Below are 25,191 nucleotides of genomic sequence, written 5' to 3'. Positions count from 1 at the left end.
CACCAGACTCTCCCTTTTGTGGGACCACTGGGAGGTTTAGAACAGACAACCTGTAGGTTAGGCGCCATCCACCATCCAGGGACCTTGTCTTTAACTAGTCCTTCTGAATTTTCTAATCACACTGACGAAAAAGGGAACAGCAGGGCACAAGTTACCTTTCTGAATCTCATGTCTAGAGCCTCGGAGGATCCCTACACTGTAGCCACGACCACAGAAAGCCCCTTTCTTACCAGACTCTGAGTTCCCTGAGGAGAGGAACTGGCTTTCCTTCTGTCATCAGCTGATTGCACTCTGAGTAACTGACACCTCCTCACCACCGCTACTCTCCTGTGGATTCCAGCCACCTGCTCGCCTTTACCATCTACCACCCTCTAACCCTTGGTCTGGGCTGCCACTGGCCACCATGGACACAAGATCAAAGGGAGCCCCTCAGACCTGAATATGTGGTCCTGGGCCAGGACGGCCCTGTTCCCCAGGCAGCAGGTCCAAGCATCACATGTTGGTGGTCTCTGATGGTGAAGACTACTCAGTGGGCCAGTTTGAAGAAGGATGGTCTGAACTGTTGGTTCTGGCTAATGAATCCAAACTTCTGAGCAGAGTGCTAAGGAGTTTGTTTGGTCCTTGCCAAATTTCCTGGTGCCGGGCAGGCCGGTTGCCCCTCAATAAACAGGAAAGAAGTCAACTCTTGCTATTAAGAAAGAGGTGTGGGCTATACTCTTAATTCGTTCATATGAGGTGGTAAAAAGCCATATAACTTTGCTCTGGTGCTACAATAGTTAATGACCAGTGCAATCGAATCAATTCCAAGACCCTGTACGCCACAGAAGAACGGCTACTGAGGGTTTCAAGACTAAATCTTTATGGGAACAGAGAGGCTCACCTTTCGCCTACAGAGGGGCTGGTGGGTTTCAACTGCTGACCTTGCAGTTAGTGGCCCAACCCCTAGCCCACAGCACCATCAGGGCTCCTTAAAATATGTTATGGTAAAAAATAAAATAAAAGGGAAAACCGTGTCCATCCAATCCATTCCAGCTCACGGGGACCCACCCCATGAGTGTCGGAGAAGAACCGGGCTCCACAGAATTGTCCGTGGCTGAGTTTTCAGAGGTAGATCACCAGGTCTCGCTGAGTGGACTCGAACCTTCAACCTTTCACTTGACAGAGAAGTGTCCTTCACCATTTGAACTACCCAGAGACTCTAACATAGTAAAAAGAACATGCAGTTCAAAATAAGAAGATCTAGGTTTTCATACTTCCACTTAGAACTTGTATGACTTTGGGCAAAAGGTATGATATTCCTTTGGTTCCATTAATCAATCTAAGGAAAATTGACAATATGAACTCTTAAGCCATGACAAAATATTAGAAGCTGTATTATGTAAGAAAAATAGAAACAATAATAGCAATCTTCCCTTAAGTCTGAATAACAAAGGTAAAGCCCAGGTAACTAAGGGATTGACCTGTTCTCTCCAGAAGCCTGACCTCCCTACAACATTACCCTCATAGAAACAGAATTAAATTAGTGTCTGTTTTCAAACCTGTTTGCATCCGTTAGACCTTTGACACCCCATCTTATCCTACCCTTTCTCCAAAACACAAAGTATGTACTGCACACTTCCAACAGTCTGCATGGGCTAATTTAAATGAAAATCCATTCTCTCCTCTTTGGCTAGAATTTCTCAACTCAATGTCGTAGCCTTTTCCTATCTTTCAAGAGCAACAACAAAAAAGAAAGGAACTGACTTAATGAATGTCTAAAAGTCTTCGAAGACATGTGTTCCACAGGGCAAAGCAAAGCAAGTAATTAAAATGACTGTGGTGGATTCCTGGTTGGGAATCACTGGGTTCTGGAAGATTCTGATATGATAGAACAATTATCTGTTTCAAATGCCCAATGGAAATTTCTGTACCTTTGATTACATCAGGTAATAGAAAATTCTCTTATAGAAGGGGAAGAAGGTGGTTGAGGGAGGTTTCTCTCAGTAGGATTGGCCCAGTGTGATGGTTACATAATCTCATGTCAACTTGAGGATATTAAGAGTAGAGGGGTGGAATTAGCCTGTCAATCAGGCCACAGCCCGATGGTGCTTTCTTGTAGGCGTCACTTTTTATGAGGATTCTGGGAACTTCCTCCCTGAAGGCAGGACACACACTCCTCTCTGCTTCATCTTCCTACTGACAAGCCACATGGAGCCACACTGATGGCAGCCAGAGCCCTGGAGATGCATCCACTACCATTGGATCCACACGACTTTTCACCCACCAGCCTGTGATCTTCCTGCATTCGGCATCATTGCATGTGACTGTGTGAATCTGAAGAGTGATTTACGGACTTAATCTGGAATGGGCTAGGATGTCTTCTTAATAACCAATTATTCTTTGATATAAATCCCTCTCTTACACCTACATGAGTATCTCTGGATTTGTTTCTCTAGTCAACGTGACCTAGCACACCCAGTATTAGAGAAAGAGAGTGGAAACTTTACATTCACACACTTTGGTGAATCTTAGATTCCTAATCTGCTTAGCTCATTAAGTGTTCTCCATCTCTGACCTCAGGACAATGGCTGTCAGATATCTGACACTATCTTCCATGTATATATATCCACGGGTGAGCCCAGACACAACCTCAAAAATCCTTTCCAAAATGTCCTCCTGAAGAGCCAGCCAGACAGTACTAACTAACTGACGAGTCCCCGTTTCCATTGTAAGTCTGTGTGCTGGGTTCTACACACCTGACAGTCACTCAATGTACCACCTGCAGATAGGGATACTCTGGCTCCTGGAAAGTCCTTGGAAGACATTTACAGTTCCTAGGATAGAGAGGGGTTCCTACTGTCTCCAGATAAGTCCAGCTGGCCAGCTGGCCAACAGGGAGGGTGTGAAAAGGGAGTTCAAGGAGAGTTCTCTTTCTATCCTTGGAAGACATGACTGACAAGAAAGCTTTCTGGATACCTAAGCCCAGGAAGAGGCTTTGAAAATGACTCACAGCCCAAACAGTACACATTTAAAGGACACCAGATAACCTTCTGACACTGGTCTCCTGTAGAGGGCAGGCCAGGAACGAAGAAAAGAAGAGAGATGGTCCTGTAGCCTTGGGGATGGTGCCCTGAAGCATCACCCACCAGAAATATTTTCTGTTCCTCTGGGCAGAGGGCAGTTTAATGTCTGCCACTAAGTTGGTGGTCAGCTTGATGCATGTGTTAGGGTTGGGGGCTTCAGCCTACCGTCCCAGCACAGACCACAGCTAAATTAGTCTTCTCTCGGGAACAGGTGACGAGCTCTCTGAGACCCCCTTCTAAATGATACTGCACACCACCTATAGACCCGACTCTTAAACATCCAGGCTATTATCATGAGACCCCATGGCAACTCAGTTTCCCAGATTCACTAGCTGGGGGCAGTGCCTGCCACAGAAGATCCAACACATCACATGGCCAAGTTGGAAAGAAAGAAGAAAGAAAAAACAGACAATCAGATTCCCTCTCTTGAGAATCAAATTTAGAAGTCGAGCAAGAGCTTGCCAGGGAGGATCTTAAAGGATGCATCGTGGGAGGAGACATCCATGATGTAGGCCAGTTGGTCCCAGAAGTCACTGTAGGCTGGAAGTCACGGGGATAAGGCCTTAGAGCGAAGCAGAGATGCCAAGAGACAGAGACCATGCAGTCCATAGGAGGGAGCACCAGACAGAGAGGTTGGTCTTTAGAGCCACCTCAGTCCCTAAGGGCTTCCTGATTCTTGCTGCAGTCTCCAATGAATCCTGCTTCCCTAACATATAACCAGGCCAACTTCCTTGTTGTGAAGCACGAAGGAACATCCCGGTGAGTGGTTCGTCTCCCAGGAGACATTGGTCTTCTTGGTGCTGTCGTGAAGCTAATGTTTTCTGTCCAATGACAGACTATCCTACGAGATACTCTCACAGCTCTTCCTTCATCGTGGAAAGAGATCACAGCTCGCACAGCGGTAGACAGAAGGACAACAGCGTGAAGGAGGGGGATGGAGAGAATAGGATACGATTGAAAAGAACGCAGGGCAAAGGGACTGAAAGAGGAAGCCAAGGGGTACACGGAAGAGCTGAACCCACAGCAATGGTGGCTGCAGTTCCCGGAGCAGACCCAGGAGACAAGGAACGGATCCCGCAGAGAACATCGAGAAGAGAACTGTTAGCATGCCAGTGGCCGTTGAGTCCCTTCTGACTAATGGCAGTCTCCTGAGTGCAAAAGACTGTCACCTTCTAGAAGCAGATGGCCAGGCTTTACTCCGAGGTGCCTCTGGCTGAGTTTGAACTGCCAACCTTTTGGTCGGTAGTCCAGCATTTAACCATGTGTATCACTCAGGAACTCCAGAAGAGAGAGTCAATGTAATAAAATGGGATAAAAATGAAAGAAAAGTCTAAGTGGGAAAAGAAGTGATCGTATATGACCATTTACATCTAAGTCCATGCCAGGCACCCCCATCACTCAGCACGGGATACTGGGGGTCAGGGAAGCGCCTGTGGGCTACCCAAGAAGAAAATCAAGAGGTTACAGATGCAGGCCAAGGGGACTGGAACCCCATCGACGACTAGAAAGAGAAGGTGGCATCGGTCCCCCATCAACTGTCATTTTGCAGTCCTATTCTGCCACATTCTAAGTCTTAAATGACTGCCACAGGCCGCTTGTCGTTGACTGAGAGGACCTCCTGCACAGTGTTGGCTGGGTCGTAAATGAATGGTTCTTTATGAGCCTCACCCACCAGATGAAAACGGACCTGGGCTCAGGGAGGGACGGGGTGAGCAAGGTTGTGTCTCTGCATTCACAGGCTTGGCAGAGAGGGCAAAGATGGTGCAAAATGGACAGCTAACATTAAACATATGCATGCACGTATGTACCTGGTGACCACTACAGATCCCTGGTGGCCCAGTGGCTAAGGTCTCACCCACCAGGCTCTCTGAGGGAGAAAGGTGCGTCAGTGTGTTCCTGTAAAGATGTGCAGCCTTGGAAACCGTTTCTACTGGATCTACAGGGCCTCTGTGTCCCACAGGGTCGCTATGAGTCAGAATAAACTCTATGGTAATTAGTTATTGTTTGCTTTTTGGAGTGGTTATTAATGGAACCCTGGTGGCACACTGGTGGAGCGCTCAACTTCCAACTGACAAGTCGGCAGTTTGGACCCACCCGCTAGCTCTATCGAAGGAATGCTTGACTCTGGAGAGAGAGGTTGCAGCCTCAAAAAACCCCAGGGGCGCAGCTCTGCTCTGTCAGCTGGAATCGCGACGAGCTGAAACGGTCCAGTCAGCATGCATCAACCGCAAGCGCTCATTTCGGAGTCTCTGGGTGGTTAACATGCCTGGCTGCTAACCCAAAGCTTGACAGTTTGGCTTCATCCAGGGGTACCTGGGAAGAAAGGCCTGGCCAGGCACTTCCTAAAGAAATCAGCCTGAAAGCCCCTCTGGAACACAGGTCTGCTTTGATACACACGAGGTCGCCCGGAGTTAGAGTCCACTCAATGGCAACTGCTTTAAACACTCACTGCCGCCAAGTCAATTCTGACTCCCCGCAACTGCTGGGAGACCATCCAGTTTTCAGACTAGCAAACGTTTCTGGAATAAATAAGTTTCACTTTCAACTTCTGGACTTCGCTGCGTAATTTCCCACTTGGGTACCTCGTAGATAGTAGAGGTGGGGACTTTGTTCCTACAAATGAGAACTACAAGTATACAAATTTAGATAATAATTATACTGACTGGGCTTTCTTGTATGTGGATAGCTATTATCTTATCACAGACATCATTGTACTTCAAGACAGATCTTAAAATGTCTTTTTTTTTAAGATTAATGTAATGCGTTCTTATTAAATTTGTCATTTCTGGCATATTAAACCACATTATATTTTTTATTCAAATTGGCTGATACTAGTCCATGTCAGCTCACGGATGTCTAGGGTCTCTACTTTTATGCATTCCATTTCATTTTTGACGACTTCCAATCCCCCAGATTCATACTTTGTGCATTCCAAGTTTAAATCATAAATACATATTTGCAGTTGTTTCTTTCCATTTGTCCCATCAGTAAATGAAAGTCCCCGGGGCTTTCCTCCGTCCATGCCATGATGGTTGACTTGACTTGGAGAAGGCAGCTCCTCCTCAGTCATTGTTTGGGAGCCTTCCAACCTGAGGGGCCCCTCTCCTGGCCCCACCTCTGGCCGTGCTCTGCTGTAATTCATGAGGTCTTCCATATCTGATACATCCCATTGCTTTTGAGGAGGATTTCCCTGGCTTATTCCTCTGAAGTGAACAGTCTGAGACAATTGCTCCAGTTTTTAATATTTTCTGCTTTGTTATTGATTATTTCTTTGCTTCATGGTTGGGCTATTTATTTGCATTCCATCTTGATTTTGTATGATTTCATGTACATGAAGCCCAGATTAGGTAAGCCTACAGAGACAATTGGAACAATCGATTCAAACGGACATATCAGGAGTGGCTGGCAGGAAATGGGGCTCTAAGGACAACCAGTACAGGGAGCAAGAAATATCCTGGAATCGATTGTGGTGATGGTTGCACCAGTCTTGTGAATGTGATTGAACTATTGAAAATGTGTGCTCTGTGATTGAATTATATGTCTGTGAAATTGTTAAAAAATAAACTATTTTTAAGACACTTGGGGAAAGGGGGGAGGGGAATTCTCCTCTTGTGACTGAAAGGAAGCTATCCTGACACCTTGTTGAGTCAAACAAAAAGGACAAGTCTACCATGAGGTCATGGGTCTGGAGACCATGCAGATCATCTGGAACACGCCAAGTTCATACAGACTTTGAAGACGATTCCTTCAGGGTGAAACTCTATAGAAAAAGTATACAGGATGATCAGCACTGTCTAAGGGAAAAACAACCAAAAACATCTGTCACAGAATAGGCCCTCATCTGCACGGCACTTAGGCTGCCCCAAAGGGGTCAAACCACATTTGCCCCCTATTTAGAGTAAGAAATCACTAGGAGAGACAAAGATTTCCCCACGAAAGTCTCAATATTGAGATGAGCCTGAATATTAAAACTAGGCCATGATATATGATCATTACTAGTGGAGAGAGAGTCACATAACATTCCTGGACTTGCCTCTCTAGGACATCTTCCATCCAAGAACTGACACATTCAATCCAAAGTTAACGTTTTACAGATGGGTAAAAACAAGGTGGAAAAGTCCCAACAGGCGAGGGAGGAAAGAGTTAAACATCAGTGGCCTTTAAAGTCCTTTCCAACCCTAACTTTCCATGATCTCTAGCTGTGTGAAGGGGCAAGTCACTTTCCCTCTTGGACTACCAGCTTCCTAATTTACACGAGTAGGCAGTCCGTTTCCTTCAGCTTCCGCCTTCTGAATTGGGTGGGAAACACGGAGCAGAGCCGGCAGTCTGTTCTCCCTCAGAGACAGGCCTGGCTATTTAATTATAGCATCTCCTGGCATTTGCATGTTTGACATTTGCCGTTCTGACTATTTCCAGAGACCCGAGGATTCACGAGCTGCAGGAATCCGTTGCTTTGCAGAGACACGCTACAAGCCTCGCAAGGCTACCAGAACCAGTCACTCACTTGGTCAGTGAGGCAACGAGTGATGGTCAGGACTGATGTCTCAGTGAGGTTTTCGTATTGTAAGCAATAAACAAGCCCACAATTCTCATGAAGTACTGTAGTGGTAGTCGCAAAGGTACACGGGTGGAGATTCGTTTGGATCAAGAGCATCCCTCTCAAATGGGAATAATTTGTTGAAATGTGAGTGTCAACTAATCGTGTACCCACATCATCCCTGCCACCATCACATCGCTATATTGAACCTATCTCAATGCTGCCTCTGCCCTCCAGTGTTTTGATGCACCTCTTGTATGCCCCTCATGGAAGGGCAAGATCCCTGAGAGCTGCATGCAGCATTACTTGTCCAGTTATTCGTCTCCCAAGCCCGCCCCACGCCCAAACCAAACCCACTGCCATGGACTCGATTCCACCTCATAGTGATCCCATTTAGGGTTTCCAAGGCTGCAAACCTTCACTGGGGCAAACAGCCTCATCTTTCTCCCATGGGTGGCCGGTGGATTTGAACCAGGGACCCTGCAGACCAACACTTATCCGACATCATCACCCAGGAAGCTGCAATGTACCTATCATGCAGCAGACAATTTAATACTGTTCATTGAATGAGCTAGCACTTTCTAGGAGAAGGCACTGTGCTCCAGGTACACTTTTTCTTCATATTTTTATTTAGTACTTATTATTATAGGTATAATTTTTTCGTCATTCTAATAAAGATACCTGGCACTTGGAGAGATGAAATGACTCTTTGGAAGTTATCCCGCCAGGGAGAGATGCACTCACATCTGTTTGTCAGGACCCACCATTCATGCTTTTCCAGCCTGCCACGGGCACCTTTGGAAAAGGAAAGCTTCAAACCGAGCAAAATGCCCTCACGGGTCCCAGATTTTCAATAGAGCGGAAGCCAGCCCAGCCTTCGATGGTTAGATTTACAGGAGCATGGCGAAGGCTAACTTGATAGGGCTACAAGCTCAGAAGACAAGTAAATCTGCTCAAGGAGGAGGGAATGAGGAAACGAACTCTTCCCGTGTCATCCAGCTTCTACGTGCCCAGGAGGTTTCTATTCTCATTTCTAGATTGGAATGCAATTACAGGGCTTTCGGGAATGAGTTCGTTTAGGATCACTCAGCTTGAGAAGCTGGGTTCGGGCTATATTGGGGTTGGAAGTTGGAGCTAAAGGCAGGTTTTCAGGATTCAATTCAACAAGCCCCTTTCCCATCTAGCTCAGAAGCAATAAAGCCCACAGGGAAGAAGCACACCAGCCTGTGCGATCACGAGGTGCCAAAGGGACCAGGTATAAGGCATCATGCAAAAAAAAAAGATATATGTGTGTATATGTATATATATGTGTGTGTGTATGTATATATATGTATATGTGTGTGTATACCATATTGAATGAAGGGGAAAGTTCAGAGTGGAGACCCAAGGCCCATGTGTTGGCCACTGGAGATCCCCTCATAGAGGGGTTTAGGAGAGGAGACGGGTCAGTCAGGGTGCAAGGTAGTACTGATGAAGAACACAGCTTTCCCCCAGATCCTGGATGTTTCCTCCCCCCAACTACCATAATCCGAATTCTACCTTGCAGGACTGGATAGGGCAGAGGTTGTACACTGGTGCATATGGGAGCTGGAGGCACAGGGAATCCAGGGTGGACGATACCTTCAGGACCAGGGGTGTGAGGGGCGACGCTGGGAGAGTGGAGGGTGAGTGGGTTGGAAAAGGGGGAACTGATTACAAGGATCCACATGTGACCTCCTCCCTGGGAGACGGACAACGATGTATAAATTATCAAGGGTTCATGAGGGAGTGGGGAGCGGGGAGGGAGGGGAAAAAAAGAGAAAAAAAGAGGACCTGATGCAAACGGCTTAAGTGGAGAGCAAATGCTTTGAAAATGATTAGGGAAAAGAATGTACGGGTGTGCTTTATACGATTGATGTATGTGTATGTGTGGACTGTGATAAGAGTCGTATGAGCCCCTAATAAAACGTTTTTAAAAAAAGAAAAAGAACAACAAGCCCGTTTCCTTTCTGGAGGTCATGGGTTGATCAAGGGCTTTCAGAGGCTTCCTTTTCTAAATCTAGCTCAGCTGCATCGGGAACTTAGTAAAAATGCAGCATCTCAAGCCCAAACTAGACCTTTGGAACCAGAGTCCGACTGTTGGCAAGATTCCTAGGTGATTCGTGTGTTTGTAAGTGTGAGAAGTACTGCTCCAGAAGGTCCCTCGAGGTCTGTTCTGGCTCCAGGGTCACCAAAAATACTCGAATGCTTGTTAATTTGGGTCAAACAGAGAGCTCTCTTTTGATGTCAATCACCTGATGGCTTTGATGGTGCCTTTGGAGGAACACTGCTAATTCATCAAGATTGCTATGAAGGGCCGCCATTGATGGAGTACACACTAGGTATCAGGGTCCACTGACAGTCACACAACATTTCAAATCATCTAAGGGTTCCTGGCTGGGGGTGGGGAGGTTGGGGAGAAAGGGGAGCTGATATCAAAGAGTTCCAGAAGAAAAAACAATGCTTTGAACCTGACCGTGGTAGCAATTGTACAGCACGGCTTGATGTGACTGAACACGGAGTGTTATGATATCTGTAAGAGCTCCCAATACAATGACTTTAAAAAAATAAAGAGGTCCTGTGCAGTGGATTTACAACCCCCAATGTTTTTTCAAATCATCAAAAGAGTCCTATAAAATAGAGATTATCATCCTCGATTTATCCATGAGAAAATGTCAAGCTTCTCCAAATCATGTCAGCAGCAGAGCTGGAATGTTAACACAGTACTTAGAGCCCAGGGTTTCTCTGCTTCAGCATTCTGCCCATAGCTGCAGAGCGATGATTAAAGTATCAAGAGTAGGACTGGTATGTCAGGTTAGACCAGTATGTTTTGCACTCATTATTCCGTAACGATAAGGAGAGCCGGTGGCATAGTGGATTGCACATTGGATGGTTAACGGCAAGGTCAGCGGTTCAAACCCATCGGCGCTCCATAGGAGAAAGATGAGGTTTTCTGCTGTACAGCTTTGAAAACCCACTGGGCAGTTAGTTCTACACCATCCTAGAGAATCACCATGAGGCAGAATTGACGTACTAGCAGTGAGGTTGGCTTGATTTCTATTACAATGATGAAGACTTTAAAAGCTAGATGTACACTGAAGTTTAAGAAACATGACAAAGGAGATGGACACAGAGAGTGGTCATCAAATATCTTAGACACTCAAATTTCTGGAGACTGACGTCCATTGAGAAGCCAGAATCACTGAGAAGTGATCATTCATGAAGCTTATTATGAAGCCAAAAACACAAATGGGTTTGAGAAAAGGGCCATGCTATTCAGAGATTATGGGTGCATAATCAGTTGAAAATGGGAGAAGTTTTTGAGCCAAAGCTCTGGTTTCTCAACAGGGACTGTCCCATGTCATGGGTAGATAAAGACACAGGGTTGACGGAACCACAAGTCTGTCCGATTCTGAGACATGTTATAATCCGGACACTATTTGGTCTCTGCCAGTGACCTCCCGAGTACTGCCTTGGTCATAAACATGTGTGAGGTCTCCCAGAGGTTCCCTTCGTAGGCAGGGCCTTTCCCTAATTTCTATTGATAAACACTCTCTGCAGAGCAGATATAAATGCCCAGTGTTCTCTGGAAAGTATAGGTTTTCACTTATGCTAACAAGTTATTGTCCTCACTGGCAGGATGACTAAACAAGAGTCCCAATCAACTGCTTTATCAATGGCTGGTTCACTTCCGGGAGACAGTCCCCTTGGCTCTGTTTGAGGCTAGTGCAGTGAGGGCCTACACAGAGCTCCTGCATCTACGGTTCAGAACAACAAAAATAAAACAACTGTGAGCTGGGAGAGACAGAAACATCCTGCCTCCAGCAAGAACCGTACTGTTCCTCCCACTTTGGAGATGAAACGGTTTATTCTCTGAACACTCAATGGCTTGCCCAAGGTCACACGATTAGGGAAAGTGGGTGAGGACAAGGGCAGAGGCTGCTGGGCCACTTATCTCGGCAGCCAATAAAACTCAGCCTTCTTTGGGTTTTGCGTCTTAGTTGGACCTGGTAGGAAGTGTTTCTCTAATACTAGGCTCTGTGGCTCCCCCTTCTCCATGAGTTCCCTCCCTCACCCCCCTAGCAGTGTCACATTTTCATTTCCCACTGAAAGGTGTCATCAGCAGGTGCTCAGAACAGGTTCCTACAGTAGGAAGTCTGTCCAATTATAATAGATGTTGCATATATACACAAAACCAACTTGCTGCCACTGAGCCTATTCCATCTCAGGGCTACCCCGTGTGTTACAAAGTGGAACTTCCCCCGTAGGGTTTTCTTGCCTGTGATTTTTACAGAAGCTGTTTGCCAGGCCTTTCTTAAGCAGTGTTGCTGGGTTCTAACTGCCAACCTTTAGGTTAGTAGCAAAGAACAAACTATGCGCACCACTCAAGATACCTTTCCTATATTATACACCCCCTTTATTTTTTCCAACTTCTCCTGCAACTTCTTTGGCATGTGAACACGAGGAAGGAAGTCAGTGGCAAGGTTCCTCTCTCCCATTACTTGGCCACAGGGTAGAATCTCCCCCATAGCTCCCCTCACACGCTGCGTGCATGGAAGAACGTCACTCTGCTTGCTTCTCCAAAGCTATCCATCTTGGAAAAGGGCAAAGAGCCCAATTAGCAAAGAGATCCCCCGGGGAGAGGCCCCAGCGTGATAAAGGCAGTGGAAGGGTGGGCTCCAGTTTCTGGAGGACTAAATTGGCAGTCACCTGGGAAGCGGTATTTCAGGGGAGCCCTGGATGGTGAAAAGAAATAACTGATCACCCGGAGGATGCCTGCTATCCCACACTTCCTAAGAGGATTCTCCTTCGCTGCTTAGCCAGGTCTTGGAATTTGGAACTATGACTAAACACAGGTGGCCACTGCCCACGCTGCCATTTTTCTAAGCTTCCTCCAGGTCCCAAGTCCCACTGACTCTTAAGGTTAAGTCTCATGCCATCAAGCAGCCTGTGGACACTTAAGAGACTGCTAAATACCAGTCAATTTTGCAATTTCCAAATTGAAGGGAAGGGAGCTGAAACTGGCCATGGGGTCCCCGAGTGGGAAGAGCCGTGCTCTCCTGAGGAGGTCCTGGTTGGACTACCACTGTACACGGAGGGGAAGGTTGGCCCTCAAAGCTCACATAAGCCTTTGGCATGAGGTGAGAAGGGAGGTGAACCCAAGCAATCGCTCTCTCTGCTACCATACACCTTCCATCACCCCTCGTCTGTCTCCCTAGCCCTCATTTGGGGGTCCAGTGAACAAAATGTTTTGTGTCCTTAGATGTTTCTACAGAAGCCAGTTGAAGGGAGGAAACGGAAGGAGAGTTTGGAAGCGCAACCTGCCCAGCTGTGTCTGCTGGTCCTGAGTACCTGTGATGGAACCAAAGTGTGGCATTAGGACAAACAAGGAAGAGTCGCGGAGGAGGACGGAGGAGCTGGTGAGGGGCGGGGAGGAGGGTAGTTAGACTAAGGAGAGGTTACTTACACAGTTTCATCATTCTTGAATTCCAGCTCCCCATATATGTCTTCAAAGTCCTCACCACCACCCTTGGCTGTCCCTTCCAATGTCCTGAAAGGGACGATGACTGTGCCTCGGGCACCTGATGTCCGCAGAACCTTGACCTCCAGGACGCCAATACTCTCACTGATGCGGATCGAGTCACACTCAAAAGTGAAGATGCCCGCGTGGTCATCATCCAAGATGGTGACTGTGGCCACACACGGGGAGGCGAGGACGGCCCGAGGCACAGGCGGACTGTTGAGGAGTGCTGGAGGCCCACCCTCCTCCGGCTGGTCCACCTCCAAGCGGACGCTGTTCAACCGCACAAAGAAGTGCTCGTCCTCCTCAAAGATGTCGTCATCAATGATACCCACAGAGAATTCCTTCTGGGTCTCTCCTGGCTTCAGGACCACGGTGCCTTCTGTGAACTCGTAGTCAGCCCCCGCGTTGGCAGAGCCGTCCTCTGTCTTGTAGTCTACGTACATGGTCTTGGATGTGTCCCCCCCTCTCCTCACCACGGTCAGCAGGACGGCGCCACAGTTCTCCAGGCACTGGTAGGAACACGGGTCGAAAAAGACCTTGGACACAAAGTCGTCGGACTCATCAGTACCCACCTCGCTCATGCTGGAGGACTTCTTGGCTTGCTCCGCGGCATGTTTCTTTAAGATATTACCTGCACCGGTCATCATACGAGTGGCTTGGATCCGGTAGAAGGCTCGACTCTTCTGTTGGTGGGAAAGAGCATAGTAATTGGCCATCTCCACCAGCTGATCTAAGTCCTTCTCTGGATGTTTTTGCTTCAGATCCTTGAGGATCCGAATCATCTCCTTGCGGGACTCATCCACTTCCTTCCCTTCCAGGGGCACCAGGTTTTCATCTAGAAAGTGGGAATTCATCATTTTCCCATCCATCTCAATTCCCTTTGGGGGCTGGCCCTCTGTCTCTATGATAATTCCGTGGTGTTTGTCTGTGCGGTACTTTTTATGCATGTATTTGTAGAAGAGTAGTCGCCTGTCTGCTATCCACGCCAGGAGGACACAGACTGGGAAGAAAAAGAGAGTTAAGAGGCCTTCCCAAACCTGGACCACCCCAGGAGAGAAGACAGCCAGGATCATGTAGAGCCAGATGTAGGCAAAGATGCTCCAGGCCGCAGTGACAAAGAACACTCGGAGGTGCTTGATTTTCCGAGTCTCTCCATCCGGGATGACGTAGACACAGATGCCGATGATGATGAACATGTTGAAGGCTGCGCTGCCCACGATGGTGGATGGCCCCAGATCGCCGGCAATGAACCCATGGCCACACACCTCAATTAGGGAGAGGAGGATCTCAGGCGCAGAGGAGCCCAGTGCCATAAGGGTCAGGTTGGAGACCGTTTCGTTCCACACCCGAATGGTGGTCTTGCTGGTCTCTCCATTTGGCTTTTTGATGGTCACTTCCCTCTCTTGAGAAGTAATGACTTCAATGGATGCCATGAAGCGATCGGCAATAATGGACACCCCAAGAAACATATATATCAGGGCCACGAAATAGACAATGACCCTCGCAATCTTGTCCCCCAGGGAAGGGTTCTCCGGGTACCAGATTGGTAAGATGACGCCTTCCTTACAGTCCGATGACCCCGAGCAGGACTCATTGTTCTGCCCTGTGCCGGGCACATCCCCCGAGCCGCCAGCCTCTGCCCGAAGACCATTCAGGAAAAGCACAAAAGTAACCAGCCCAAAATGGAGGAAGGCTGAGGTAAGAGGCTGCCACCGTAACCACGCCATACACGAGACTTAGCCGCAGGCTTCCACCGCAGCGCCAGTGGTCCTTCTGACAGGCCAGAAACCTAGAAAAGACCAGAAAAGCAGTAAAAGGCATGTGGCAGGGGGACAGCAAATGACAGGTTCCCACCAACATAGGCTTGTGCTTCCCCCTGAGCGACATATTGCACTAGCATATGGGGCAGTCTCTCACTTGGAAAAACAGAAGTCAATGAGAGGCACAAATAGCTTCTCGGTCCTCAGGACCATCTGCTGAAGACCGAGTTGGAGCATGACTTAAAATAGCTGGGAATATTGGAAACATAAGCAATTACCTTCTAGTCCTATCTCTCGACTCCATTCTTGACTGAGCGTCCTCAAGAATTAACTTAAAATTAGCGGAGTACCACCTGAGTGCATGTCTCCACTCACAGAGTATCTAGAATTCTCGGCCTTTCCTGCACCTCAGTCGGCATTCTAAAGAATTCTGCATAACATAGGTGTCTAAGAATGCATATTCAAATGAACTGTATCACAGGCTAGTCTGTGTGCAATTGCACTTAATTGAAAAAAAAAACAAAAAACCTTTCCCCAAACTTGACATTTCTGGGGGCAAGCTGTAATTAAAAATGCAAGTGATCTCACCTACACGGAGGCCCAGTTAGCTGTGCCCAACACATATATAGAGGTCCCCAACTCTCCACAGAACATCTTTATAAAACAATTTAAACAGGCAGTGATAGAAAGATAATCAATCAGCCACTCAAATTCCAAACCCCATTAATGAAAGGAACCAGAATAGAAATAATTACTAAAAAAAATCACACAAGTGGCCCTACAAATTTTATTTTTTACCTGTAGACAAGACTTGTAGGGTAAAATGCACCTTCATCTACTGGTCTCAACCCATAAAAATGTGTAAATGAGTTCTAAAGGATAGGAAGTCACTAAATTAGAGACTCGTCTTTGGAAGAAGAATGCAGATGGACAGGTAAAACTAAAGCCATGCAATTTACTTATTTTCCTTTATGTTTAGTAAAGGAGGCATGATGATTTATATGTTCAGAACCTACAAGGATTCAGCCTTTGTCCTGCATATCTGTTTCTCCTCTACTATTTCCATCTCAGAAACTGCCACCTCCATCCAACAAGTTACTCATGCTAGAAAATAGATATTAATATGCAAGCTTCCCTTTCCTTGCTATCCCTTATCCCACCCAGAACTAAATCCTATGAATCTATTCAGTAGCCTTCATATGAATCCATTGCAGTAGGCTTCTAACTGAACTCATAACTCCAACTCTTGCCACCCACTTCCCTCATACAGCCACCAAAAGAAATCACAAACACACTGCTGTTGAGTCAATACCAACCCTGGACCAGCCCGTGCTTTAGAACAGAGCTGCTCCATAGGCTGTCTGGGCTGTAATCTTCAGGGATGCTGATCATCAGGCCTTTCGGTAAATGGCACCACTGCATTGGTTTGAACCACCAACCATAAGGTTTGGAGTCTAGCATAAACCAATTAGAAGCAACAATACCATATCCCATTCCTATCTGAAGCCATTCAGTGGTGTCCCCTTTTTCATAAATACCGAGTTTTTTGGCATGACCTACAAAACCTTCCATGAACTACTGGCTTCGTGTTTGCCACGCTATCTCTTCCAGCGTTCTAGTGACACTGACCTTCATCTCAGCTCCTGGTTTACACCAAGCTATAGTCTTCCCCTAGATCACTGTACATGTTATTGTCTCTTTCTGGGGGGAAAAAAGTGCTTCTTTGAGCCCTTCTGATGAAAATTTTAGTTCTCAACTAAACTATCACTGATGGAGAAAAGGCTTCCCTCGCTCCTAAAAATGGGTCAAATTCCTCTGCTATGTCTTCTCGTTACAACTTTTATTTTCCTTCATGGCATCTGTAAATTACATATTTACTTATGGGATGATATGATTGACATCTAGCTCACCCATTTAATGATGAATGGCATAAAAGCAAAGAAGGTGCTTATTCTGTTTACTGCAGTATCCTAAGTGGTTCATAGTAGGTGCTTGGTAATTGTTATGTTTTTAAATGAGTCAATGTAGCCACCAAAGAACTCCCTCAGACACTAGACCTCTTGGAGCCATTTTATTATCTGAATTATAGTCATTTATTTCAGAAAATAAACACTTTTCATAGACAAATACTGACTTGATTTTAGAGGCTATGTTAAAAAAAACAACCTCCGTTCCACTGAACTGACTCTGACTTATGGTGCCTTTCTGTGTTACAAGGTAGAACTGTGCTCTGTAAGGTTTTCATGGCTGTAATTTTTATGAATGCAGATTGCCAGATCTTCCTCCAAATTTCCTTCAATGGTATCACTGAATCAAGCTGACCAACCAACCTTTAGGTTATTGTGTTAAACTGGGTTCTCTAGAGAGGCACAATCAGTGATGCTTACTTGTGTGTGTATATAGAAAGAGATTTATACCAAGAAAAGACTCACATAGTTCAAGTCTACAGTTCAAGTCTACGGGTCAGATGATAAACTGGAGGCTTCTCCTGATTCATTTATTTGCAGGGACTGTTGAACCAGGAAGCAGGAAAACTACAGGCTGGTAGATGCAAAAGCTAATGAATCCAAGGTCAGCAGTCTGATGGCTCCTGGGATTTGCAGGCAATATGGCAGGAGGTCAAAGAAATGGATACAGGATCTAGATCCAGCAAAAGTGAAGCTTGCTCGCAGAATCTGCTTAAAAAGAAGCACACTACACCCAGGAAAGTCTTTCTTCCAGCTACATAAAGGCTATGACTGTGGTAGTCACCTAATCTGGTGTCAATTTAAGGATTAAGAGTGTAGGGTAGAGTCTAGGCTATCAATCTGGAGATAGCCAGTGAGACTCCTGTGGGCATGGCCTTCTCCTGAGAACTCTGGGAAATCTGGTACTTACTCCTTGGAGGCAGAAGAGACCCCTCTATCTGCTACTCCTAGAAGACAAGCCACATGGATACAACCAGACCTCAGAAGCCAGAAAAGCCAGAAAGAAACCCCTGTCAGCACTGAGATGTTTCCAATTACACTGGATCCAAAGACTTTCTACCCACTGGCCTGTGATCTTCTGCATTCGGCGTCATTGCATGTGTTTCATGAGTCTCAAGAGGACTTTATACATTGACATCGGAAATAAGGACTAATATCGGACTTGATCTGGACTGGGCTGGGATGTTTTCTCAATGTTCAATTGCTCTTATATATAAATCTCTTTCTTATGCACATATGTGTGTCCATTGATTTGTTTCTCTAGTCTACCCAGACTAACACAATGACCTAACCAAGGAGGTTCCATTCCACCACAGCTGTTGGCTGCTCAGTGATGTTAGATCCCATAGCAGAGTTTATTGTGCTGTTAAATCTCATCATGGAGAAGTACTGTCAAACCACTGAGAAAGCTGGTTGAGGCAAGTTGATACAAAACCTGACCACCTCAGTTACTATTGTTAGGTGCTGTCAAGTCAGCTCCAACTCTTATCGACCTTATGAGCAACAGAACTAAACACTGCCCCGTCCCGCACCATGCTCACAATTGCTGTCTGAGCCCATTGTTGAAGCACTGTGTCAATCCATCTCATTGAAGGGCTTCCTCGTTTTTGCTGTCTCTCTACTAAGCATGATGTCCTTTTCCTCGTCTCAACCTGCTCCCTCCTAAGGAGCTGTAATTCCTCTGGTGTATAATTATTGTTCCCTGGAAAACGGTGTTACTTTCAATATTCTTTTCAAATATCATAATTTAAATGGAGTAGTTCTTTTTCTGATCGTCCTTATTAGTTGTGCAGCTGCCACATGTATATGAGGCAATTATGAATACCATGACTTAGGTCAAGCACATCAGTCTGACCTCAAAGTATCTTTGGTCTTCAACACTTTAAAGAGGCTGTTGGCAGATTTTTCCAAAGCAATATATCATTTGATTTCTTGACGGCTGCCTCCATGAGCATTTACTGTGGATCCATCCGAGATGACGTCTTTGCAAAAGTCGATCTTTTCTCCATTCAGCATGAAGTTACCTATGGATAGTTGTGAGGATTTTTGTTTTCTTCACATTAAGTTGTAATTCCTATTGACAGCTCCAATATTTGATATCCATCAGCATATGCAGATGAAAGTCAAGTCCTCTAGACTTTCAGCCAGCGAAGTGGTGTCATCTACATATCTAAGTTATGAATGAGCTTTCCTCCAATCCTGGTGCTATGTTCTTCTTCAGAAAGTCCAGCTTCTTGGGTTGTTTGTTCAACAGACAGATTGAATTAGTATGACCCACTTTCCTTGATCTTAAACCATTCAGTATCTCATCGTTATGTTCAACTTACTGCCTCCTGATCCATGTACAGGTTCCACACTAGCACAAGAAAGCATTCTGGAATTCCCAATAGTCACAATGTTCTCCATGTTTGTTATGATCCACACAGTCATATGCCTTTTCATAGTCAATCAATGAATTAAAGTAAACAAACATTTTTATGGCATTCTCTGTTTTCAGCCAAGATCCATTTGACATCAGCAATGATATATCCCTCATTCCATATCCTCTTGTGAGTCCAGCTTGAATCTCTGGAAGCTCCCGATCAATATGCTGCTGTAACTGTTTTTGGGATTCCCTTCAGTAAATTTTTACTTGCATGTGACATTGCTCGATAGTTTCTGCATTCTGTTGGGTCATCTTTCTTTGGAAAGGGTACATATATGGATCTCTTCAAAGTCAGTTGGCCAGGTAGCTTTTTTTCACATTTCTTGGCATAGAGGTGTGAGTGCTTGAAGCCCTGCACTGGTTTACTGAAATAGTTTAATTGGTATTTCCATCAATTCCTGCAGTCTTGCTTTTCTAATACTTCAGTGCAGCTTGGACTACTTCCTTCAATACCATCAGTTCCTGATCAAATGCTACCTTTTTAGATGGCTGAATGTTGACCAATTCTTTTGGGTACAGCAACTCTTTGTTCCTGCCATTTTCTTTTGATACTTTTTGCCTCACTCAATGTTTTTTTCTCATGGAATCCTTCAATATCGCAACTCGACGCTTATGTTTTTTCTTCAGGGTTTTCAGCTTGAGATACATTGAGTTTATTCTTCCCTTTTGGTTTCCTGAGTCCAGGTCTTTGCATTTCATTATAATGCTTTATTTTGTCTTTTGAGCTGCCCTTTGAAATGTTCTGTTCAGCTCTTTGACTTCACTATTCTTCCATTTGCCTTAGCTACTCTACAACTAAGAGCAAGTTTCAGAGTCTCTTCTGACATCCTCTTTGATATATTTTTTTGTCTTTTTAAAGACCTTTTACTTTCTTCATGTATGAGGAATTCAATTTGTCTGGTCTTGAGTCATTAGTGTTAGTCAAATCTGTTCTTGAGAACGTCCCTAAATTCAGGTGGGATATATGCCAGATGGCAGTAGGATCCATATCTGATCATGGATGGTGCAGGACTGGGCAGCATTTGTTTCCATCTTCTAAGGCAGTGGTTCTCAACCTGTGGGTTGCGACCCCTCTGGGGGCCAAATGACCCTTTCACTGGGTTGTCTAATTCATAACAGTAGCAAAATGACAGTTATGAAGTAGCAATGAAAATAATTTTATGTCCCAGAAGCAACAAAGTCCACATGGAAGCAGCACACCAACATATGTGATCATGAAGGACTGAGGAGACCAGGTTTCAAGCACCAAAGGCGGGGGGAAAATAAATCATATCATCATGAATGAGGGGAGCGCATGATGGGGACCAATGCCCATCTGTACACAACTGGATATCCTTTGCAGAGGGGTAGTAGGGAGGAGATGAGTCACTCAGGGTTCAGTGTAGCAATAATGAAACTCACAACCTTCCTCTAGTTCTTAAATGCTTCCTCCCCCCAATTATCATGATCCCAATTCTACTTTGCAAACCTGGTTAGACCAGAGGAAGCACAGCAGTACAGATGGGAACTGGAAACACAGGGAATCTAGGACAGATGAACCCCTCAGGACCAGCTGTGAGAGTGGAGATTCTGGGAGGGAAGGGGGCAGAGAAAGGGAGAACTAATCACACGGACCTACATATAACCTCCTCTCTGGGAGATGGCCAACAGAAAAGTGCGTGAAGAGAGACGCCGGGCAGTGTAAGATAAAATAATAAGTTATAAATTATTAAGGGTTCATGAGGGAGACGGGCGAAGGGAGAGGGAGGGGAAAAGGAAAATGAGGAGCTGATTCCAGGAACCCAAGCAGAAAGTAAATTTTGAGAATGATGAGGGCAACGAATGTATGAGTGTGCTTTATATAATTGATGTATGTATGGGTTGTGATACAGTTGTATGAGCCCCAATAACATTATATTTTTAAAAAGAAAATAATTTTATGGTTGGGGGTCACCACAACATGAGGAACTGTATTAAAGAGTGGCGGCATTAGGAAGATTGAAAACCACTGTTCTAAGGGGTTGCCAGAAGCTGGGAGCTAGGCCTCTTTAGATCTTCAAGGCTTGCATTAAAAAAAAAATCCCTCAGGACGCAGTATGCCAGGGTGCATAGTGTGACCAGTAAGGTCCTCCTCCCCAGAGACCCAGCGATTAACCTGGGTTGACATTTCCCAAAGTGGTAGCTGTGCTAAGCAGGATTCTCTAAAGAAACAAAACCAGGACACTTATGAATATATATATATATGGATAGGTTTATACAGCACGAAGGAATATAACAGCTAATTAGTCCACAGGAGTAATGAGGACTCAGTTCAACTCCACTTCCGCGCAACAGTTAATAGACTGGAAGTCCTTCAACTCACAAGGGCTGCTGGGTCCAAGGTCAAGGAAGCAGACAGCTGAGTCTTCCCTTGGGCAATGCAGGCAAAGTTCGCCTACAGGGAGCAAACAGCAGGACAAGTCACCAACAGCTCAGGAGCTTAAAGAAGCAGGCCCCGGATGGATATCAAACTCAAGCAATGCAAGACGACAGGATCCACTAGCCTCAAGCTCAAGCGATGTACACACCAGCAGCGTGGTGAAGCAGGTCTCAAAGGAACATCAAGCTCTAGCTACACGATCCACGGGTTGGCTTGAACCACAGGTGGTGCAACTCACAAAGTGAGGCAAAATTAGCTAAAGCAGCTGCAAGCAGAGAGCAAGAGAGAAAGGAGTGGGCCTTGCCGAGCCATTTAACTCTTTGCTCTCCAATCAAACTGCGACCTGATTAATCCCACAAGTTCCTATTGGCCAAGTTGACACACACACACACACACACACACACAAACCTACCTATCACAGTAGCCTAGGTACTGGGATCATCATAAGAGGTGGTTGGGGCCTCTGACTTTGACCTCACTCCAAGAATGAGAGGTTCTAAGGATGGCAATGAAGAGTATGGTGGCTGAAGAAGCAAAGCATCCACATCCAGAGGCTCAGGACAGTCGTCCAACCTGTGATGTGCACAGACAACCTTTTCACAGGATTCACATTCACCCACCGTGGAGAAATGCGAACAGAAAAGGACCTTGGTTCTTTGCCTTGGCTTCTGCAAACCTTGAAACCCTGTAGATTTTGACCGGCCCATGAAGAAAGAGGCAGAAGGGGGACCCAGCTGAGCAGCTCTTTAATCAAGAGTCACCATGAGGAGACAGGAGGTGTCAGCTGCATGGAGAGAAAATCCTACAGGGCCAGGTTGTTTTGAGAGAGGGCTGACCTTCTGCAGGGAAAGAAGATGGAACTAAGGTTGTAGCGTTAACCCGAATGAGTGGCTACAGCGTACAAGGACTCTTATTACTCTTATCCCCCTTGGGAGAATTAAAGAGGATCAGAGTCTTCATTTTGGGTCCTGCAGAAACCAGGGTTTTATGAAGAGCATTCTATCATCATGGGGTCCGAATCAGGCCATTCTAGAAACATTATACCTTGAGCAAACAAATGAACTAGAAGAAAGAACGAAATAAAACGAGACAAGAAGGTGGCTAGTGTGTGCCTGGACTGAGTTTGGGGCATTGAAGGTGGAAAATGGTCTGTGCGTTTCCATTTCTTCTTCCAGAAAATGGCTTCTGGATGAAGCGTTGGGAAGAGCTAGGAGACCTCTAATGATGAAATCAGTGATCACTTTTTGTTCAACCATCCCAGCCGCAGACACCAACTGAAGTAGATCCATTCTGCAGGGGATCCACCCCAGACCCTCAGAGACTCAAATGATCTCTGTAGTTCCAGAAGGCTCTAAATCAGCCCAGGGCAAACTCAGATCTATGACTCAACTTAAGATCCCCAGAACCATCTCAAATAATTAAGATATTGATAATAATAGCTAACACTTTTAAGTATGCATGGAAGTCTCTAGGTGGTATAACTGTTTAATATACTCAGCTGCTAACCCATAAGTTGGTGGTTCAAACGAACCAGCTGCCTCATGGGAGCAAGAGATGGCGAAGTCTTGGGAAGCACAGGACGGAGTTCCTTTTTGTTCACTAGGGTCACGAGGAGTCAGAATGGCCGTGACTTTGGTTGGTTGGGATTAGTTGGGTATTGTGTGCATAACTCCAAGAGCTTGCTCAATTAATCTTCTTAACCATTCTAGGAGATATATGAGGGGGCTTCCGAAAAGTGTGGGGGAAGTCCATGACCTTCTCATTTCATTTTCCCACCAACCTTTTGAAGTCCCCTTGTGTGGTCATCACCCAATCTGGTGTCAATTTAAGGATTAAGAATGTAGGGGTGGAGTCTAGGCTGATAATGTGGAGGTAGTGAATGAAACTGCTGTGTGGGCATGCCCTTCTGAGAATTCTGGGAAATCTGGTACTTCCTCCTTGGAGGCAGAAGACAAGCCACATGGACGCAACCAGACCTCGGAAGCCGGAGAAGCCACAGAGAGACCCCCTGCCAGCACTGAGATGCTTACACCACTGGACCCAAAGACTTTCTACACACTGGCTTGTGATCATCCTGCATTTGACTTCATTGCATGTGTTTCGTTTCTTGAGTCTGAAGAGGGCTTTATAAATTGGTATCAGACATATGGGCTAATATCAGACTTATGGCCTTGGATTGGACTGGGTTGGGATGTTTTCTAAAGGTTCAGTTCCTCTCGTATATAAACCTCTCCCTTATATACATATACGTGTTTATGAATTTGCTTCTCTAGTCTACCCAGACTAACACACCTTGTGTGCGATTGCATTTTGAGAGACTGAGAGTTGAGTCATTTACTCAAAGTATCATGGAAAGAAGTAGCAGAGTCAACTTTATACAATGGATGGGCTTATCCACTCCACTCTCCTGAGAGGCTACCCTTTGCTACAGACCATTCACAGCTCCTAGCCATCAGCTCCCAGCCTGCTCTGGGCTTAGGAGCCATGTGACTTCCCCACCAATCCCCACTGAAAGATTGGCCATTTGGTAATGTTGCCTAGTCCCCCGGGTTTATTGGGGTATACTAACTGACTGCTAAAGTTTCCCAACTGAATATGCTCCTTCCTCTCATTTCAGTTTGCCAAACAGTAACAATAGCCTGTGGTTTGCCAGCCCTGGTACTAGATGCTGGTGAGTATAATGAAAAATATGACACAAGGTTTGTCCTCAAAGGCAAAATCAAGTTTAGCCAAGGTAGACACATGTACAAATGGCAATTTTACTGTAGCAAGTGGAGGCAAGGGGGGAATGCCACAGGAGCACGAGGAAGGTGAAAAGCTAGCTTGGGGATTCGGAGAGGTGTTCTAAAGGAGACCATCCCTGAAATGAGCCTTCAAGCCTGAGTGAATTTTGCTCAAAGGAAGAAAAGTGGGAAGGGCACTGAAGTCAAGAGAACAGGCCAAGCAAAGACATGGAGACATGAAGATCCTGCTCCGTGCGTGCGATTACAAGGAATCCAGTGGGCGGCGGGACGGCAGAAGAAGATTTGATTCACAGTAAGTCTTGCATTGCTAGGTCGAGAAGACGCAGCTTTGTTCTGCTGGCAGTGAAAAGTCGATGATAAGATTTTACAGAGAAGGGCAACATGGCAGGACTTGTATTTCAGAAAAAGAAATCTACTTGGCTACATGGTTGTTTAGGATGACTGCAAAGGGGGATGGATGGGAGCAGGAGGATCCATGCAAAATCCACTACACACAAAACAGATGAAGACAGGGAAAGGGGCGGGATAGGGCCTATTCAAGGAGCACTGGTGGTACAATAGGTAAGCACTTCAGCTGCTAACTGAAAGGTCAGTGGTTCAAACCCACCAGCAGCTCTGTGAGACAAAAACCCTGGGGGCCTGCTTCCTTAAATATAACACCCGAAGAAACCTTACGTCCTCGAGGTCATTGTGAGCTGGAAGGGACTTGACAGCCGTTCCCCTCCCCCCATGTCACACTCCTCTCCCTCAGGCAGA

General features: G+C 45.9%; 1 protein-coding gene across 6 annotated transcripts in view; it reads right to left on the bottom strand.

Moving 5' to 3' along the window:
* SLC8A3 (solute carrier family 8 member A3) overlaps positions 1–14,868 on the bottom strand; it is a 145,404-nt gene extending 130,536 nt beyond the window's left edge. For all 6 annotated transcript variants that reach the window (XM_075531163.1, XM_075531165.1, XM_075531164.1 and 3 more), the window contains exon 1: positions 13,085–14,868. In XM_075531163.1, the coding sequence (XP_075387278.1) occupies positions 13,085–14,868 (1,784 nt within the window). The remainder of the gene's footprint in view (positions 1–13,084) is intronic.
* Positions 14,869–25,191: the final 10,323 nt, after the last annotated feature.

Source organism: Tenrec ecaudatus, chromosome 14, assembly GCF_050624435.1.
Source record: "Tenrec ecaudatus isolate mTenEca1 chromosome 14, mTenEca1.hap1, whole genome shotgun sequence".
Classification (NCBI taxonomy): Eukaryota; Metazoa; Chordata; class Mammalia; order Afrosoricida; family Tenrecidae; genus Tenrec; species Tenrec ecaudatus.
This window is presented reverse-complemented; position numbering and strand designations above follow the sequence as displayed.